The sequence below is a fragment of the Monodelphis domestica genome, chromosome 8 (assembly GCF_027887165.1).
Source record: "Monodelphis domestica isolate mMonDom1 chromosome 8, mMonDom1.pri, whole genome shotgun sequence".
NCBI classification, from domain to species: Eukaryota; Metazoa; Chordata; class Mammalia; order Didelphimorphia; family Didelphidae; genus Monodelphis; species Monodelphis domestica.
This window is the reverse complement of record NC_077234.1, coordinates 31,321,485-31,343,294: the sequence shown is the minus strand read 5'-3', so window position 1 is coordinate 31,343,294 and position 21,810 is coordinate 31,321,485. Positions and strand designations below refer to the sequence as shown.

The following is a 21,810-nucleotide window of genomic DNA, read 5'->3' as shown; positions in this document are numbered from 1 at the left end:
GAGTCCTTGACACTGGAAGGACTGGGTTTGGGCAAGACAAGTTTTCTTGTCAATAAAACTAGGTGAATTATTAGCTGGAAGGTCCCTTCTAGCTCAAAATCTATAATTCCATGGTTGGTCATCTTCCTTATATAGGCATTTTCAAAATGGAGCCTTACTCATTGGAAGTCAAGGTTAGAATCTCAGAGTCATAAACACAATTAGACTGTAATCCATTTAGAACTTTGATGGATCTTAGAATGATCTCCTTGTCAAAATTCCATAGAATTATCAGGGATATGTTTTCTTAGTCATTCTCATGGATTGCTCTCCCAGTTCTAGCCTTACCGCCATCTTGAAACCTTCACATGGGATAAATTCCAGAAAGAATTAATAACATACAATACATTAAATCTCTCTAATGAAGCGACAGTGATTCTTTACCTTCTCAGAGATGCTATTCCTCATACATGGTCTTCTACCTCCTGGTTCAGTGTTTTCACTGGATGGTTCCTGTGCCTGGAAGACTCTTCCTTTTCATGTCCTCCTCTTGGTATCCCTGGTTTCCTTTAACTCTGTCAAAATCCCACCTTCTGCCAGAAGCCTTTCACAATCCTCCTTAATCTTAGTGCCTTTCCTTTGACATTACTCTCAGTTTATCCTCTCTCTCTATCTTCTGTATACATTGTTGTTTGTATGTTATTGCCTCAATTAGACTTTGAATTCCTTGAGGTCAAAGACTGACTTTTGCTTTTCTTTATATCTTTAGTACTTGACAGAGTTCTTGACCCAGAGTAAGTGCTTAATAAATGCTCATTGACTTTTTGATAGAATACTACTTACCTGTATTTCACTAATTTTGAACCACTCAAACAAGAACACATAGTCAGAGAAATACTGTAGGTGAGCAAGAGTTATTGCCAAGAATGATCAGTTGATCACATGCTTCAGTACGTGGAAAGACCGATGATCTCAATGTTGTGGGTACTTCTGTCTTCCAATAACAAATCATAATTACTTTGCTTCCTAGAAAGGGAATCTCAGTTTATTCCCTTATGACCCCACTCACTATCTCTATAACTTTTTAGAGCAAACTCCCCTTTCCCTGGCTACCATTCCTTTATGTAAATTATCTTCTCCATTAGAATGGAAGTTCCTTATATAAGAGCTGTTTGCATTTGTAATTTTGTTCTTATATTTAACATATAGTAATTTCTTAATTAGAACTTTTATCTCTCCATTCCTCCATCTATTTATCCATTTCTCTATTTATCCTTCCATCTATCCATTCATCCTTCTGTCCAACAGTTACTCCATTTCTCTGATACTCCATTCATCCATACAACCATCTCTTCCTTCCTCCCCCTCTCTACCTGTATATATATCCATCCAGGTTTTTCCTGTGCATTTCTTATCTGGAAAAGTGTTTTGAGTCCTTGCTATACTATATGACCACTGGATGAAGCAATTGGGATTGTTTAGATTTGAGGGTGGAGAGGAGAAAGTATAATATCTGTTTATAAGCATCTGAAATGATTTCAATGGGAAAGAGATTAGGCTTGTTCCATTGGGCCCCAGAAAATCTAATGAGGATCAAAGGGTGTTAGTTGCACAGAGGAAAATTTAGGATTGAGGTGGTTTAAGACTTTTTAACTCTTACAGCCCTCCACAAGGCAAATAACTTGCCCTAGAATGGAGCGAATGCTCTCTGATTGGAAGTCATCAAGGATTGACTGGATGACCACTTTCTGGGATGCTCTAATCAGGATTTCTTTATTGTGTTAAGTGTTGGACAAATTTCTGAGGTTCCTCCCAATGAAATGAGATTCTGAGACTGGTTCCTCCAATCCACAAGCATGATTAAGAGAGCCTAATATGTTCTCTGCCTCTGATACCTACTGGACATTTGATCCTGGAGAAGTCACTAACCTCTTAGTTCTCTGGGGTCAGAGGTATCTAACACATGCTGACCTTCAACAGCCCAATCTAGCTGAAAAGGCAATTGGGAGATATATAGCAAAATAACCAAAATACAATAAAACATAGATAACATTACATTTTAAAACCAAGTCAATATGTGGCCCACAGGGATTCTTATGTATAGTTTAGTGATTCCCATTTCTATTCGAGTTTGACACTAGTGCCCTTGGCAACTCTCCAGGTCCATAAGTTGCACAGAAGTCACTTTCCCTGCATTATTAGAAGGAATCTTTTTATATGGGAATTCTCCATCTTCATGAAATCCCAGGTCCATGCCCTAATCTTAGCTGTATGTGCCAAGCTCCGTGGTAGGCACTGGAGAGAAAAATACACAAAAATGAAACGATCCTTACATGCCAGGAGCCGATATGGAAAACAAGTACTTATGTTAATACACAAAAGAAATAGAACTTCATCACAAGGAGGATTCACTTAAATTGAGGGGATCCTTCCTTTAGACCCTTCTACACTGCGTGACCGTACAGAGTGATTACTCTTAAAGGAAATGAAATCGTGGAGGGAGCTTGTCCCTCAGACCCAATATTGGAGAGATTTGGGGGGAATATTATTTGAATAATTATTTGAAAATAGCTAAAGTGCTAGCTTGCTTAGGATTATGCTAATATTCCAAGAAGGTTGATATTGTGGCATTTGGTGCTAACATGTGCAAATGCTTCATTATATTAGAAATACTATTGTAATTTCTAGTTTGTAAATCAAACGATTTTCTATTTCTGTTTTTTCTTTTTCTTTTCTTTTTTCTTTTTGGCCATCCAAGCCACTTAAAAAGTATTTACTTCAGATGATGAATAGATGAAAATTAGTTTGGCCAAAAGGAATCCTATTTTTACGTCTATTTCACCCATGGGCACAAATGGACCCACTGGATTCCTCTAACACTCCATAAGTTGTTCAGGTTTTCACTAGAATTCTTTGCCTTTGTCATCAGGATTGCATTTGGGCTTTGAATGCAAACCCCTCTGTGCAGCAGCCTGGGCCCAGATGTGTATTTTGTCACTGCAGGAATTAAAATCTAAATGCGCTTGCTTAAATTATGCATTGGGAGAGTTTTCTGGTAGCGCAGAGGTCATGGGGTCGGCCATGCCAGTGGGAGGGCACAGATGGGTTTGCCTGGATCCTTTTTAAGGGCTGGAGATCACTTTGATGGAAGTGACAGTATGACTGATTTAACCCTTTGAGGAGGGAGGGGAAATGTAACTGGACCATAATGGATCATTACCAGAGGCTCCCAGGCTTATTCTTTCCTGGTTGCTTTTCCTCCCTCTCAAATGGACAAGTCTACAATGTGGTTCATATCTCTGCTTCCAACAATTCAAAGAGGAAAAGCTCAGCAATGGTAAACTCCTTGTTGATTTTACAAAATCATTTTCTTTTAGCTGAATACCTAAAATCTCAGGGATGCTTTTGAGGGAGAATAGGAATTCTTTTTTTTTTTTTTATGTCAGTGAAAAAACTAACTAGTCAGGCAGTCTTCAAACCTATTGACCCTGAGGGTGAAGTGCAAAACTCCTATGGATGATGGATTGGTTTGCCTTGGTCAAAGACATCTGAACATTTAAATATTTTATTGTGATAGCATATTCCTCAGGGGCTCTGATCAAAGGAAATGGCGCTTCTGTTGGGTTTTGATTTGAGCCCTAATTTTGTAGGGTTAGAAATTGCTCAGATTTGGTTCAGGCTTTAACTAAAGAGACAGTGTTGTGTAATGGTTAGAACAATCGCTCCTTGATTCAACCACTGCCTCTGGCACTTATTACCCATGTGACCTTGGCCAAGACCTGAGTGGACCTCAGTTTGCTCATTTATAAAATGAGGGAATTGAACTGCCTGGCCTCTGAGGTCCCTTAATCTAGGATTATAGTTTATTCCATGTTCTTTAGAAAAATTCTCTGTGTGGCTGCTGGACTGGAAGATCCCTAAGGAAGATTCTGACTATAGAAAACCATTTCCTTGAAGTGGAACAATCAAAGAATGTGACTCAGGTCCATCTGACAAATATCGATGGAGCCCCTGTAATGTTTTGGGCATGGTAAGGGAGCCAAGATAAGTGCCTATGAGGAGTCTTAGGGTCCAGATGGAAGGACAAGCCACCTCCTCATTAAATCATTAAATCCTCATGAAATCCTTCATGGCCACATGGATGGCAGAGCATAACAGTGAGGAAGCAAAGACGCCCTAACAGAGTTCAGATAAAGGAGAAATGGGTTTTGGCTGACAATCTGGGCAAAAGACTGGCAGAAGAGACTGTAACTGGACAATGAGGAAGGTGTAGCTGGAAGGGTCTTCAAGGGTCTCAAGTTGAACTCAAACTAGAGTTCAACACCCTCATTTTCCATAGAGGAGACTGAGGTCTAGGAAGGATAAATGACTTTCCCAAAGCCATACATGTAGTAAGAGTGGGATTTGAACCCAGGTTATCTGACTCCAAGTATAATTCTTTTAAGTAGAGTAAGAGAAAAGGAGAATTCCAGAAGAATAGTCCTGGGTGCCTCCTATAATGATCCATTTCAGTCTAGTTATTTTTCTCCTCTGTCCTCAAAAGGTTAAGTCAATTATTCCTTCTCTTTTATGAGTTTGAACCAAGGTTTTGATATTGGAATTAATGTGGTATGATTGTGAGATTGGAACTTAGAATTTTTAGAGCTGGAACAGAATAGGTCATCTGGTTAATTGAATCCTATCATCTTACATTCAGGCATAGAAGTGAAGTGACTTTTCCCAGGTCATTTAGCTATAAAGGGGCAGACTTCATGTTAGGATTCAGGTTTTCTGATTCCAAATATAATGTCCCCCCCCCCCCCCCCGTGTAATTGACCAGGATAGAATGGAAGATTCTAGCAAAGGAGTAGTGTGAAATGTCTTGTTTTTAATATTTCATTTTTCCCAACTTTCAACATACAAATTGTCTCCCCCAGTCCCTTCCTCCCTTGTCCCAGAGATGGTAAGCAATTTGATCTGGGTCATTTGTGTTATCACACAAAACTAACTTCTATACTGGCCATTGTTATAAGAGAATACTCAGATAAAATCAAAACCGGAAAATAAAAACACAAAATAATAAAGTGAAAAGTATTAAGCTTTGATCTGCATTCTAGTCCCAACAGCTCTTTCTCTGGAGGTGGATACCAATCTTTGCCATAAATCCTTCATAAAAGTCCTGGGTTGCTGAGAATAGCCTTTTACAGTTGATCATTGTATTATATTGCTTTTACCAAGTACAAAGTTCTTCTAGTTCCGCTTATTTCACTTTGTATCAGTTCACGTAGGTCTTTTCAGCTTTTTCTGAAATCATCCTGCCATCATTTTTATAGCACAATGGTATTCCCTCACCACCATAAAGCACAACTTGCCCAGCCATTCCCCAATTGAGGGACATCCCATCCATTTCCAATTCTTTGCCATCACAAACAAAACTGCTCTAGATATTTTTGTTTGAGTAGGTCCTTTCCTCTTTTTCATGATCTCTTTGGGATGCCGACCTAGTTGTGGTCTAACAGGAGCAGAGAGTATGCTGGTTTTATATGTAGGTAGAGGGTTTTGCACACCATCTGAGATGATGAGGAGTTTGGAAGAATTTTGTGCATGGCAAGCAGCAGAATGAAACCAGTGATAGAAAGCAAAATCTCTCAGCTTTCTTTAGGATGTATTGGCTCGGGATCAGACAAGAGGCGAGAAGTTTCTATGGTCTTGGAAAGAGGGAGTGTGGTGTAATGAAGAGAGAACTGATTTAGAAACCAGAAGCATTTGCATTCATGCCATGCCTCTGGACATAGCCACGTGATCTTGGGTGAATGCTTTAGTTTCCTTGTGCTCAAGGATGTGCCAAGCTACATTTGGTAGGAGTTTATTCACTTAGAAGTTCCCTGTTTTAATGAAATCATAGGTCTAGTACACCATCCTAGGTGTTAATAAGGGTTAGAGCAAAGGTGAATGGAAAGGGAAGAGTACATGGGTGAAACATTTTAGAATTAATATGATTTTTAAAAATCAATTTGATATGAAGTGGGGGTGAAGAGAAGTATCAAAGATGACCATACCATTTTCATCTTGCTTGTCTGGGAGAACAGCAGCACTGTTGATAGAAACAGGAAATTTGAGAGGTGTCAGTTTTGGGGTAAAAGGTGATCAAATTTTTTTAATCAGAGATTACATCTGGGACTCCCAATTGGACATATATTGTAGGGTTTCTGCAGATGTATGACTTAGAATCAGCTCTAGGGTCAGTAAATTAAGGGGGTTCATTCCAGTCTTTGGTTGCCCATTTGGTTGAACTGGCTGATATTTCTCTAAGAAACAATTTTTTTTTGGTCTACTTCCATAATGGTTCACAATACCTTGGGACTTGGGATAGTAGACCCCATGGTGGAGGGGACTTCTAGGACATTCATTCATGATGGGAAGGAGCACCCAGAATATGACCAGGTCATTACCGTGTGGGTGATTGTCCTCGAGGGGAGGGGACAGAGCCAGGCTATGGAGGAACACACTTGCTATATATCTGACAGGAGTATGAAGTGACATTTGGTAACTTTCTATTTTCACTTATTCTTGCTAAATATGTGTGAAGCTCTCTAATTTTTTACCTACTCTCAGCTATCAGCTGTTTCCACATGTTGGGCTCCCTCCACCCAATCTGTGGATCCATTCAATTCCCAGTTATCCACCCTAATTGGGTGACTCAAAACAATGTACAATTCAATAACTGTCTATTTGGAATGTATTTATTTCTTTAGGTAGCCTATTTCCCTTACTAATTATGCTTTAGTTGGGCTAATAATTAAATAATTTCACATTCTTGGAATTCTGATCTGTGGAGTAAGGCAACCCAATAGCTATCTACAGGCAGTTGGAAAAAGCTAGCTGGGATCAATTATAGATCTACCCTGCATAAACCACACAGAAGATAGGTCCCATGTGGATAAACGAGAAGTAGTTGTAAATCTCTAAAACACAATTTCTCTTAGTATTAACATTCATGGGCTATAACACAAAGAGTATCACAGAAATACAGAAGGAGCTTGACCATTATGCCCAATAGCCTCAGTAAGACTGAAAGTTGAATGGCTCTATGATCCTATCAATGTGATCATTCCCCACAGAAGACCAGAACCCATCTGTGCTCACCTATATTATCAATGGGGTCCATGTCAGCCTTTGGTTTCCCATTTGGTTGAATTGGCTGATATTTAAGAAACAATTTTTTTCATCTGTTGTCATAATGGCTAACGATACTCTAAGAAATGGAAAGGTGGTGCTTAATTTACAGTTTTTATAGAATTTATAGTTTTACTAAGACCCGTCACTACTAAGACTAGCAAACAGAATGAATGACTCCTCAAAGTTAACTTTTGGAGATGAATTTTGATTGAATGTGGAACAGAAGAGAGACTTTTGAGAGAAACCTTAGAACTTGGGATAGTAGGCTCCATGGGGTAGGGTAATCCTAAGACATCCCTTTGTGATAGGAAAGAGACCCCAGAATGTGGCCAGGTCACTACTAGATAAGTGGTTGTCCTTGAGGGGAGGTAACTCTTGGTGTCCATACAATGGGCCAGGGGCCTTTCTTATTTTCTCTTGATATAAAAATATGTCAAATGAAGTCGAAGGACCATCTATTTCGTATCTCTTACTCTGAAGAGGGGACCAATTGTCCCCTTTCACTCATCCTTCTTACTCTATCGCTCACCCATAATTCCCTGTTTGTAATATATTTCAAGTTAATCTCACCCCTTCTTCACACATCCCATTGGCCTTTGGATGATAATCATTTTCATTTCTTTGGATATTGTCAGGACCATACAAAAAACCTAGAAAAACATTTCTTTTTTATTTAACTGGACCTTTGTTTCAGGGTGAAGTTTGAGGTCATTAAAAGAACTTGACTCTTGCCCAAAGATGATCCAATAGGAAAGATGATGCAGGATATTGATCATACTCTTTGACAGCCTCTAACTACTTTCCACAGGAGACATCTCACAAAGTTCTAATTTGTTCACAGGTAATGAATGTTTATATGACACCTACCCTGAAATTCCACTGGAAGAAATGCCTGAAGTGGATGGAGAAGTGGGGGCCCTTTCTCTCAGCATCCAAGAACCAGCTTCTCCTGCAACATCCTGTGAAGAATTCACTCCAAAGGAGGGCTCTCCTTACAAAGCCCCCATTTACATTCCTGATGACATTCCCATTCCTCCTGAGTTTGAACTCCGAGAGTCAAATGTACCCGGAGCAGGATTAGGAATATGGACCAAAAGGAAGATTGAAGTTGGTGAAAAATTTGGGCCATATATTGGAGAGCAGTGCTCAGACCTTAAAGATCCCAGTTTCGGGTGGGAGGTAAGAGAAAGCATTTTTTCATTGGCTTATTGAATGTATCCTATGCTGAGAAAAGTAAAAGTCTTTAATTGAATGCATAACAAAGATGGTGGAATTGCTGTTAAAATAATTCTGTGTTCCTGTGGCATTTTGGCTTCAGATAGGATCTTTTCATGGGTCTGTGTTTAAATTCCTGCTCATTTTTTTATGGTGATACACAAGGGTGATACAAAGGTACAGATTTACTTAGATGTCTTTTCACTGGGGACAAAAAGATTTTGGGTGTGCAGGGCCGAAAGGAGAGGTCCAATGAGTATTTAGGAGGTAGAGTAGAGAAGGCTGTCCTGCTCTTCACTTTAATGAGAGTTCAACCTAGGAGAGTGGTACCTTTGTAATGGATGTATGATGTATGATGGAGCTGGTAGGAGACTAGGAAACATGGCTTGGGGAAAAGTGGTTCCAGTGAAGAAGAAGCACTTTTACCCCTGATGGCACCCTGAGGCAAAGCCAGTCACATGTCTTCTTTGAGGAATGTTGGGAGGAATATGGCCTGGGCTGGAGCAGCCAAGATTTCTTTCATGAATGAACAAAGAACAGATTTTCAAAAATCAGACATTCCGGGACATAAATATGTTCCTTAAAACTGAATTTTTCCAATGGCTTTTTCTTACACCCTGGTTATAGCAGGAGGAGATGGAGAACTGAATTATCATGATTTTATATCATTTGCCATTGTCAATTATCTTTGTTTCAATCACAGGCCAGAGGAGCCACCTTTTCCTCAATTGTGTGCTATGCCTTTATTGGATTTTCCATTTATTCTGAATATTTGGCATGTATGTCAAAGCTCACATGTTCTGATACTACATTTGGGGGTTTTCTTGACTTCTTCAAGCCCCAATGTGGGCCTTCCATGCTTGTGCCCTATTATGAATTCTCCTAAGGAAGCTTTTGTTGTGAAGGCTTTTAGATAGCAACTAAAACAAAACAAAAAACAACTACTAGTAAGAGTGCAGCCTATAGAGTCTTAAGGAGCAATTTTGGATCCAGAGGGAGTTTCACTAAATTCACATAAGGTAACAGCCTGGAACATACCCCAAATCAGCTTCTTAAAGACCAATTAAGGGAAGGAGACTGAGGGAGAGAGATCCTTGGATGTAAATCTCCTATGGAGATATGTACTAAGACATCACCCAATGGCCAAAGAAGAGAGGCTGTGGGACACCACCAGGTCAATCCCTCTAAATTTCAATGTGCTACAACACCACCCTGGTTTCTCTACTCAACTTCTAGCTTTGACAAAGGGAGATCAGACATTGAATATAAAGTGATCGTGATTTCTGCCAAACTTTTATTGCATAGCCCTTATCCTTTCCCATTTGACTGAAGGGCTAATACCTCTAAAATATGGAGGATAGGTTGAAAAGTTGTCAAAAAATAGTTTCCCCCATCTCCCACTCCTGTCCAATTTTTTTTTCTTTTTTTCTTTCTTGATTTATAGTTTTTATTTTTGTGTGTGTGTTTGGAAAACTCTTGTGTTTAAGGTATATGGCTACAACTTTTTCTGGAATATCTAGACAACAGCTGAAAAATCTTAAGAGCCGTCTCTGAATAGGGGAGAGGTGAATACAAGAGAGCCTAGCTTTGGGAGGTGTGACTGACCATGAATCGCTGGTATTTCAGAAGCTAGACCGAAGTTGGATAAGCTAGATTTATTTTAGTCTGTTCCCTTAATATTTATGATCATTAATAGAATATTTGGTTTGATTTTTAACTAGGAATAAATAAGCAATGCCTTCAGGACTTAATTTTAACTTTTTGTCCCTTTGCTCTATTTGAACCTTTGTGAAATCCACAATAAATGATCATTCTTGGTGGAATACTGGGAGGGGAGTGGGAGAGACCTGACCAGATTCCCCCATAATTGCAAGTAAGAAATCTTTGTTCTTTTTGACCAAAGGCCCAGAAAAGTTATTGTATTTTAGTTCCTCATGTATTGATAAGTAGCTTTTTAAAAAAATCAGTGTTGCATTAAGTAATATGTGAGTGGAATACATTTCCAACCAAATGCGTCTGAACTTCGCGCTGTTATTGTTCACCTTTAAATAATGGCCATAAACATCCCAGCAATGAGTAACTCATTAGCCTTTTATTACAAAATCTTTAGAGCCAAGCAACCAGTGCATTCTCTTCAGGATTCTTGAGTAAGCTTGGAATAAACTACAGTCTTGAGGAGGAAATCATTTTGCAATTGTGGGGCTGGTGAACTACGCAACTGTGGGTCTTTGAACAGGTTGCCTCTGGTTTCAGGGAATGCGAGAAAAATCTAGCAATTTGAATTAATTTTAAAATCATTTGTGCTTCAGAGTAAAGAGACGTCTTCCAATTCGAGGCAGATACTATATCCTGAAAAATGCATTTTTATATTTGTGTGAAATATGGTTGATGATGCTTATTACATGGAATTCAAAATAAGACACTTATGGAGAAAGGCCAGTGTGTTTTGATAGACTTTCCTTTTTGGATCATGGTATAAGCTGTCCAAGGAAACAGTTTTCATCTTGGGATAAAGGGTCTGTCCATGAGTGGGGGGGAGTTTGTTCCTAAAGCTGGTTAATAGAAAACTCAATTATAATCAAACAAAGGCCTTTTCATACAAGAATCTCACTGGGTCTTTGGAGCTCTCATTCTTGGTAGTTTTTAGGCATGTACAGTTGTTTTTGTTGTTGTTTACTCTTTCAGTAGTGTCTGATTCTTCATGACCTCATTTGGGGTTCTCCTGGCAAAGATCCTGGGGGTGGGTGGTTGCCTTTTTCCTTCTCCTGCTCATTTTATGGATGAGGAAACTGAGGCAAAGAGAGTTAATTTTGCCTGGGGTCATACAATTAGTGGGTATCTGAGGTCCGATTTGAACCCAAGAAAATAATACTTCCTGAATCTAAGCACTCTATCCATTGGGTCAACCTAGCTGTGTTAATGCTAGGCTATATGCTATAATCATCTCTATCATCAATTATCTATATTTTGTCTCTGTGTCTGTCTTTTTGTCTGTCTGTATCTCTAAAATCACCTGCTTTGTTTATCTGAGAGTTTAGCTTGCACAGGATGTCACCATTAACTTTCAGCATAACATTATATTTGACAAATAAGGTCTCATCCCATGATAGTTTTTAGCTTTTGTTTGTTTGCTTGTCATGACATGAAAGCCTCTGTGTCATGGAGGCACTAGTTTCCTTCTTCTAGTCTTCTCTGTTCTCAAGTCAACGTGGAGTCTCCTTGCTCTGTCTCACTCAGAAAGGCATCTTGGGGTCCAAGACAATTCATTAGCTGACACCCACTGACTATTCTACTTTCACAGGATGCCCTTCTCTCATTTCAGGACTTTGGACTTTTCCAAAACAACTAGAGTCCTGATACGAGGAAAAGAGTGCGGGCCCTGGGGTAAGAGGACCTTGGGTGCAATTTCTCCTCTGGTACCCATTGCCTGTGTGACTTGGGGCAAGTCCCCTAACTTTCTGAACCTCAGTTTCCTCATCTGTAAAATTACAGAGGCTGGATTAGATGGTTCCTGAATCCTCTTCAGCTCTATGTTCAAGATCCCATAAAATCAGATCAGAACACCGGTGATTTTTTTTTTTCATAACCTCCAGTTTGGAATAGGACCCTTACAACTCATGTGATCATGGAAGAAGGGGGCGAGGTTCATCTCAGAGGTGACAGCTTTTAGGTGATAATGGCCTTGGCCAGAGCTGTGGTTTGTAATCAACTCAGAGTGTTGAGATGGAAGAGTCCATGTAACTGGTAACCAACAATGAATGGAAGCCATCTCCTAGATTCTATGCTTTCAGACAGAGAATGGGGGGCAGATATGGCGGTTCTTTCTCTCATGAGCTGGTGTTCCTCTCTTGAGCTTGGTTCCCCTCTCTCCTGATATAGCCAGTGGTGTTAGCCTGCTAAACCAAGGGCTCTCCAATGTGATGATCCGGGTGACATCAGGACCTCAGGTATTGACAGATAGTATAAGGATGTCACCAATCCATGTAGGTCTTTCCCAGTCAACATATGTCCTTGGAGAGGTAGTTTTCTTTTTCACTGGGGCTAAAGGTAGATCCATTGGGAAGACCTGTGGCCAGGAAGCCTGACACCAACATTTAAGGCTTTCCACTACCCACTTTTAGCCTCATGGCTTTTGGCAAGCTGCTAGACATATTCCATGGGGAGGGGGATGTTCTTTATCCATGTGATAGCCATAATAATAACAGCTATATTGGCCGTGTTAGGATTACAAAGTTCCTTCCTTACAACAATATTGAGAGTTAATTTTAGGAGTGTAGTCATACCTGTTTTATTTTTTTAATTTAAATTTAATTTAATTTTTTGAGAAAAGATATTTCTAATCACAGGAAAGAATAATACAGTACTCAAAGGACAGAGAAATCATTTCTAGCACAGATGATCAAGAAAGGCTCTCAATAGTAAGAATAAAACTAATTATACAAATTAAATAAACACATTCTTAAAGTGATACCTGTTTTACAAAGGAAGGCACTGCCGTTCAGAGCTTTCTTCAGTGCTATCCACACCAAACTTAGAGTTCAGAAAGCCCGAGTTCAAATTTGACTCTGCATGCTAACTAGCTGTATGACCCTGGACAAGTGAGTACAACCTTAACCTCTCCCACCCTGAATTTTCTCATCAGAAAAATGGGGATCATAACAGCTTTTACATTAACATGGTTGTTGTGACCATCAAATGTGATTATCTGTACACACATGGGTATATTACACATATACATAATGCATATATATTTCTCTCTACATAGATTCCCAGACAAAATAGATCCAAGGAGACTTTGTCAGAGGAGTAAAGGGCACTGGAGGAAGAGGAAAGGTTTCATGGAGAGCTGAATCTTGATGGAAAATTAGGAATTCTAAGACAGGACTGAGAAGTCCCCTTTCGGGCATGAGGCAAAGGGATGGTCTATAGAATGTTGATTATGAGGGAAAGCGAGAAGACTGGTGTGACTGAAAAGTGTAGTCTATGAGAAGAGCTAATAAGTAACAAGGCTGGCAAGTTGGGAAAGTCTTTAATGCCAGAGAGTTTATCTTTACTCCTAGGATGACTAAGATAGGGACGTGCTTTAGGAAAACCATGTCAAGGATTAAACTGTTAAGGATGGATTGGACAGAGGAGAAAGGCAGAGAGACCACTTCCAAAGCCATTGCCATACTCCTAGATTATTATATCAGCATCAGAGATGCAGAAGGGATCTTAGAAGGCAGTGAGTGCAACTCCTTAGTTTATAGATGAGAAAACTACAGTTAACAGTATTAAAAGCTTCAGCAAAATCAAGGATAAGGATTGAGAAAAGGAGATCAGATTCGACAGTAAAGAGATTAACTTTGAATCTGGTAGATTATTGACATACAGAGTTGGAATAGTAGATTACAAAATATTATACATGCACTGTTTCAAATGAAGATCATTACAACACTATAAAATAGGTACAAGAGCTGTAACTGGGGAACAATGGGGCTTTGTCCTAGGGCGCTAAATTTGGAGGGCACAATAGCTCTTCTGATCTTTAACCAAAAGAACTTTACACCTAGTTAGCAAGAATAACTAGCTCCCAAGGAAGCTACTGTAAGAAGGGCTGGGTAAGTTCCTCCTCCTTGTCTTCCAACCTCTGCCTCAACTGAGGGCATGCTTCATGCCTTCTGCCCCTCCTGGGTGAAGGATGTGGCACAAACTCTGGATAGTTGTTATGATGATGATCTTTATTTTGTAGATGAGAAAACGGAGGGTTGAATAGGTTAGGTCACTTGCCCAAGGTCCTATAACTAGCAAGTGTCTAAGGCAGGATTCAAACCAAGGTCCTCCGAAGTCAGTTTCCATTCATTATGCCATGAGGCTTCTCATGCCTTCCATGCCAGAAAAAGGCAAACAAGATGGCCTTTCAGAGTTGTAGGCATCCTGTACGGGGGCACTGCCAAGGTTACACACAGTGACCCTTCAGGGGATGTTCTAGATTTTGGTCCCTGTTCTCAGGATCAAGGTGGGCAATTGAGGGATGGAAAGGATTTGTTGAGTGTGCTTGAGGATGTGGGTCAGGATGAAAGTGGTGGGGACAAGAAGACCTTAATCGGAGCTTACTCTTATTTGGACATTATCCAATGACATAATGGTTGGATCAAGTAAAAACTGAACACAAGAGCCAACGAACTGGGGCAAAACCTACCTCTTTGGGCATTTATCACTCTTTCCTTCTTCCCTCCCATCAGTCTGTCTGCCAGAAGCTGAGTTGTCCCTTGGATGGCTTCATCTCTAGAGCGCTATAGGTGGTTTGAAAAGAAAACATTGCCTACTTCTTAATCAGTGAAGGAAAAGAGCTTTGAAGGGATATTCATCAGGCTTTTACACAACCTAAAAGCTGACTTTGGGACAGGAAACCCTGACTTTAGAGCCAAATGACCTGGATTCAAATCTCAACTGGACCTCTTGCTCTCTGTGTGAGCTTATCAGGTTTCTACATCTTTCATAGGATTCTGTCTTTGACTCTGTGTTCACAAGTCAATCAATCAACTAATACTGATTTTTAGATACTATATTAGGTACTACAGATATAAAGACAAAAATCCCATGTTTTTAAGAAGTTTATATTAAATTATGTATTCTTCCATTAAGTTTAAGAGAGAGATATATAGATCAATTGTCAAAATATCATCTAGTATTTTAAGGTTTGCAAAGCACTTTACAAATGATCTTATAACAGCCCTGTCAAGTAAGTGCTATTATTATTCCAGTGAAGAAACTGACGCCAGTAAGGGTAGGGGACCTATTGTTCAGGGTCATACAGCTAGTTAAGTATTTGAGATAAAAATTTAACTCTGGTCTTCTCTTATTTGGTTCTAATAAGAATCCTGGAGCTCGGTGTGCTCACTATCCCCATTTCACAAGTAAAAAAATTGAGGCTGACAGAGATTAACTGATTTGTCCTGGGTCACATTGCTAGCAAATGTCTGATGCAAGATTTGAACACAGATCTTTCTGTCCCTAAGACCAATTTTGCCCCCTAGCTTTGTGAAAAGATAAAACTTTTTTATTGATGCCAAAAATTATTAATATTTAATAATATTAACAATGAATACTAACAGACATTTTGTAGCATTTCAAATACATATATATACACACACACAAAAGTTTTTCACAAAACTCTCCATCTATGTCAATGATTATTTTGCTATTTTTTTTCTCCATGTACCAAAACTATACAGTCCTGAGGTATAATGTTTCAAAGAACTGTTGTCTCTTTATGTTATCTTTAAAAAATAATACAGAACCAACTCTGACTTTTTATAGATTGATTTTGGGGTCTTTGGGGAGAGAATTGAAATATATTTCAAACAGAGAATGTGAAAATTTGATATTTTTGTTTTTTGTTTATTTTTTTAAAAGAGCTATTGCTTCTAAAGGCTCCCCACCAATCCACGAAAGGATGAAGAGACTCAAAGCCAAATACCATGGATTGGCTTGGGGTCATAAGGAAGAAGAACTGCTCTCCTGAAATTTAGTTCAGGATTTTTCCAACATCTAACAAAATATCCATCCTTCTTGTGGGGCACGGTGGTAGTCCTCCAATATCTCACTGGAGGAGGTCTGGTGGAGGCCATAAAATGTTTTTCTTGAATGGGCCCTTGTTGTAGAGGGAAATGTTGTGTTCATTACTGGAGGGGCGGCTACACTTGGGTGATTTTGATACATGTGTTCTGGGAGCTTTCCAAATCAGAAGTGGAGTGTCCGTTGGTGCCCCTGGGTAACTATTTCTGAGTGATTCCCTCCCAAATGAGAGGGAGGACCCTCAAAAACAACATAGGTTTTAGTCAGGCAGTTAAGGAAGGGGGACATAGCTTTCTAGAAATGTCCGCTGACCCGGAAAAATAAGGTAGGCAGAGGAATTTTTTTCATTAATATGAGGAAGATAGTACATAGGGCTTAAAAATTTCCTTTGGAAGTAATGATAAATATTGAGAAACAATGTGGCTTAGTAACTTGGGCACCAGTTAAGACCATGATTGGCTTCTTACTTGGGCTCAGTACCAAAGAGAAATAGGAGAGCCCCTGAGAACCTGTGAGAACAGGTGTCGGAGGTTTGGCACTGGGTTGTGTGAGGTAGAGTATTGGGGCTTGGAGTCAGGAAGACCTGAATTTCAATCCTCCCTTGGCACTGCAATGCATGACAAATCATAGGACCATGGATAAAGGGTTGGAGAAAATCTTAAAAGCCATGTAATCCAGCCCTCTCATTACGAATGAGGAAACTGAGGCTGAGAGGGGGTAAGAGACTTGCCTAGCTTCCCACAGGTAGTATTTGAACCCAGGATTGGCATCTCCAATCCAATCCTGGCATTTATGCTGACTATCTATGTGACTATGGAGAGAGCTTTAGCCTTCCTTTTATTTGCTTCAATTTCCTCATCTGTAGAACAGGGATAATAATATTCCTAGTACTCACCTCAAAGGTTTATTGTTAATTAATTAAAACATTTTTTTCAATTAAAAAAATAAAAAGACACATGTAAAACCCAGTGGAATTGTGTGTCGGCTACAAGGTGGGGGGAAGGAGGGGAGGGAATGAATATGAATCATGTAACCATGGAAAAATATTCTAAATTAATTAAATAAAAATTTTCAATTAAAAAAGGTTTATTGTAAGGTTCAAAAATAAAATGATGTGAATATTTAATGAATCTTAAGGAACTATGCAAATATCGATGATGATTATTATTAATGTGAATGAATTTAGGGTTAGGGTTAGGAACTAGCAACTAACTTTTCCCTTTTTCAAACAGTTTATTAAAATGGGTGGTAAAAGCCTCCCTCACCTTCTTCCTCGGCACTGGCAGCACCACCTATGTGTGGACTCCAGTGGCCAAGTGAATTGCCTTTGGTCCCCAGACCAATAAGTGTCAGAGGCAGCATCCTAAGCCAAATCTCTCTTTTTCCTTTCCATTTCATTGGAAAGGAAATGGTGGGGAGACGCACATGATCTTGCCCTTAGTTGATACGAACCCTTTCTATTACCCCTTTGCTTCGGATTTTCAGTCTTGGGTAGGAGGTTAGACTAGACCCAAGAGCTCTTTTCCAACTCTTGAGATAGAATCATTCTTTTTGAGACTAGACAATGTGGCGGCCACTGCTCTTGGCCAGTCAAGTCTAGACCTCCTCCTCTCCAATGGCATTGTGTGGACGCTTAGCTCACAAATTCCTCCCCTGCATGGCTGTAGCCTTTGTGGTTTGCACAATATACCTGACTGAAGCCTTTTTCTCTGACACCTCCAGTGACCTTCACAGGTTTCCCAGGTGCACAGAACAATAAAGCCAGGCTTGGTTGGCAGCCACAGGTCTTGACGATCTATTTTCCTTTTCGTCATTGTTTGGATTCCTTTTGGCAAGAACTGAACTGTGGTTAAATGTGAAGAGGCACATGATGCTCCCATCACCTCCTCTGGCACGGAACCCAGCAGCCTTCAGGAGAAATGTCTCCTTGCGGATGAGGCAGAACTGCCAGGCTGAGCTCTTCAGTTCTGGAAAGCTCTGCCCTCAGGCAAGACTGTCTAACGAAGGATGAGAATGATGTCACTTGAATAAAGGATCATGAAAGGTTCCCTTACTTATATCTGGTCAACATCAAGGAGGTTAGATGCCTCTCCAGGTCAGGCTTCTGTCTGGCCAGGGTCTGCATCCCTCTAGTTAAAGAGAAGCAGAGAGGGCAGCTAGGTGGCTCAATGCCAGGTTTAGGGATTGGAGGTCCTGGGCTCAAATCTGAATTTGCTGTGTGATCCTGGGCAAGTCACTTAACCCCTATTGCCCAGCTCTTATCACTCTTCTGCCTTGCAACCCATATACAGTGTTGATTCTAAGATAGAAGGTAAAGGTTTATAAGAAATACAATAAGAGATACTGGAAAAAGACACTTTCAATCAATCAGGAAATCAACTGATTAATAAGAATCTGTTAAGCTCTTATCACATACAAAATTAACTGTGCTAAAACCTGAGGACTGCAAAGCTCCTTTTGCTTGTCTGATTCTGGATCAGTCCTATGTCTGAGGAAGGCTCCTCTGAGTTAGAGGGATGCTTGGAGACTTCCCAGTCCCAACAGCTGCAGAGTTGCTCTCCATCTTGTTTTACAAATGGCCACCCCCTCTCTGCATTTTTCAGACCTTTGGTGACATCTCCTGTTCAGGGCAGCCTACTTCCTCCCGAGGCAGGACATTCCCTCTCACTGTTAAGGCGTTTTACCCTTAAGCCTCAGTTTTACTATATGTCAAATGAAGAAGTTGGGCTACCTGGCCATAAAGTCATCTTCCAGCTGAAATCTGTGATAGGACCACCCAAAACTGGTGATGGTACATACAGAACAAAAGAGATTTCATTCCTTTTAGGAATGACATGCTTGTCTCACTTACCCTAGGTAGTACCACCTCTCTTATTCTTTTCCCCCCTCTTTTAAGTTTATTTATTTATTTAATTAATTCAGAATGTTTTTCCATAGTTACATGATTCATGTTCTTTCCCTCCCCTCCTCCTACCCCCCCTCCCATAGCTGACGCTCCATTGCACTGAGTTTTACATGTGTCATTGACACGATCTCTCTTCTGCTCCTTGGATAGTCTCCTGAAGATTCTCTTTAGCTGCTCTGTGAACTTCCTAAATGTGGTTCCCAGGGCAGAACCCAGTGTTGCAGATGGCACCCTTCTTTCATCCAAACAAGTCCTTGTGGATTGACTGACAGAGCCATTCCCTCCAAGGGAGCCACCTTTTGGAGGAGTGGGGCTGGCAGCTGACGTCACCAAAAGACCTAACCTCATAGTCACTGGCAAGGTCTGGGGTTACCTGCCAGGTCCTTAACTATTCCTCATCCCCCTCATTGCCCTTCCTCCCATGGCCCTCAGACCGTACATCACAGTCTCCATCTCTTAGAATGTTTTCATTTCTTTAAGGCTCAGGTCAAGCTCTGCCATCTCTGTAAGGCTTTTCCAAATTGCCTCCCCTGCTTGAGTTGCCTTATATCTACTTTATATGTTTTGTATGTAACTAAAAATGGGTTTTGCTATGGTTCTGTTGGGTCTGACTCTCCACGACCCTATTTTGGGGATTTTTCTTGGCAAGAATACTGGAGCAGTTTGTGTTTTACAGAGGCCTATATATGTAGATGATGTTTCCATGTTAGAATGGAAGATCTCTGAAGGCAGGGACTATTTTGATTTTGTCTTAGATGTGAGCATCACATTATGAAGGATCAGGGACTTGTTCAAGGTCATGTAGTGAATATCTATTAAAGGGCAGGATTTGAACTTCTTTCCTCACCTGTCTTTGCCATCTTTTCCTCTCTGCTTCCCCCTCTTTCCTCTCTTATTTCCCCTCCTCTCCAGTACATTTATTTCCAGGGGAAAGAGGAGGAATCTGAAAAGAGTGAAACAGGAAAGGAAGGAAAAATGAAAGAGAGAGAGAGAGAGGAAGGAAAGGGAGAGAGAGAGGAGAGAGGGAGGGAGAGAGAAGGGGGAAGAGGGAGAGGGAGAGAAGAAGAGAGAGAAAGGGGAAGAGAGAGAGAGGAAGAAAGAAAGAATGGAAGGAAGGGAGGAAAGGAGGAAAGGAAGAAAGAAAGAAAGGAAGAGTGAGTATAGTCTAAGGTAGCATTAGAACATTGGTAGATTGGTGTTCAAATTCACAGACTAAAAGTTTATAGAACAGATATTCTTGCAATGTACTGGCAGTAGCTGTAAGGGGCTGAATGTTAAGTTATCAAAATAAAGATAGGATAAAAATGAAATGAAGTGTTACATGCAGATTTACAGCTGCTCTGATCTCTCATAGAAGCAACGTTCATTTTATCTTTAGTGTTGGTTTCTTTTCCAAATTTTAATGATCACATCTCTAGGGAAGTAGCTCCCCCTTAAGAATCTAGAAAGAAAACCAGGCTTTTAGAGAGGGCACCAGCGCGTACAGAGTCCTTGGTCTCTAGCTCTTGACGAGAATTCTTCTTAATAGCCAAGCTGTTGCCCCCTGTTAAAAGAGGAGAAGGGCTAAAAATAGCCTGGCTTGCCAGGTGGATGATTCTCCAAAAAAGAAAAGAATGCTCATTATGTTTAATAAGAGAACTGACAAGCCATCATCATTCTTTCCATTAAGTAAATATGTTAGAAAAATTTATTATGAAATGACACGTCAGGCTAGCCAGGATCTCGAGATGACATCCTTGCATTAAATACGGTAGGTGCCATTAAGGAAACCAGTCAATATGTCACGGAGGCCCGGCCTGTAAAAATTAAATTGATTTGGTAAATGTAAGTAAGATAGATCTGTTTGCTTTCATCATCAATTTTGAGTGGGTGAACAGGTGATGTCACCAACCTGGGAGCGATAAAGATGCAGGACCATCTGGAAAGGCAGGTGATGAATGGGCCACTGCTTTTGGGTAGTGACAGTACAGTGGTGCTTTGTCACTTGGGATGCAGTACTTAATAACTTTTCAATACCATCATAATAAATTTCCCTGCCTTATTAATATAGAAATGGTGAGTTATGAGCGTGATGGCTCGTGTAAATAACCAGAGATGCAGCTGTCAGGAGCTGATTGTTTGGGCATGTTTCTTTAAGCAACACAGTTGACTCGTGGTAATCAACCTATGTCTCCACCAACAGAGTTTATTGCTCTTGTCAAAAGAAAAAGTCATATTATTCAAAATTATATGAAGTCGTAATAAACAAGTTTAATATATTATCAGACTTTTCCTATAAGTTTCCAAACATGGGGCCATGAATCATTTTTAATAATGCCTTTTCATGTAAAATAATGTCCTTATGCAGTAATAATGGTCTTTCCTAACTATTAACAAAACAGTCAACTTCTTTGTGTGTGTTTTAAAAGGTATTTTTATTTGTACTTTTCAATCACGGGAGCCGTGTGCAAATGAAACCCGTTTGGAAATAAAGAGCTCGGGCATATTCACGAAAGCATTTCATTAAGGGGCTCAAAAGTTGCTGAGCTCTGGCTGTGTCACACGTTTCCATTTTAATTGAACAGATGTACTTGAGAGTTAGCCATGACAAAAGAAATTCAAGCAAAATTATAAACATGTGTCCCGAAGAAGCGGGCAGGAAGGAGACTCCAAAGGGCATCTGGGTGCGTTTTTGGAGAGCCCCAGTATGCTGCGTGACTTTGCCACTATGTCCCCGGCTTGATGAGGAGAGACAAAATATGGAGATGGGTGTAAGTGGAAGATGAATTACCGGATCAATCACTTAGCGCTGTCCTCAGTCTTGGGTCTATTGTGTTGGAGAAAAACAATTCGACTAGGGGTGCCGCTCATATTTACATCAAGGGGTGCAGGCAGGCTGGGAAACACTATGGAAAGCGTCCTTTCCCTTAACGAGGGAGCCTTTCGGCTTTCCCCTCTCTTCATCGCTTAGCCACAGAGACTTGAAATTCCAGTTTTATCCCTCCGACTACAAC

General features: G+C 40.2%; 1 protein-coding gene across 10 annotated transcripts in view; it reads left to right on the top strand.

Annotated features, from left to right (window-relative positions):
* MECOM (MDS1 and EVI1 complex locus) overlaps positions 1-21,810 on the top strand; it is a 711,707-nt gene that overhangs the window by 342,818 nt on the left and 347,079 nt on the right. For all 10 annotated transcript variants that reach the window (XM_056808208.1, XM_056808204.1, XM_056808207.1 and 7 more), the window contains exon 2: positions 7,979-8,316. In XM_056808208.1, coding sequence (XP_056664186.1) covers positions 7,979-8,316 — 338 coding nt within the window. The remainder of the gene's footprint in view (positions 1-7,978; positions 8,317-21,810) is intronic.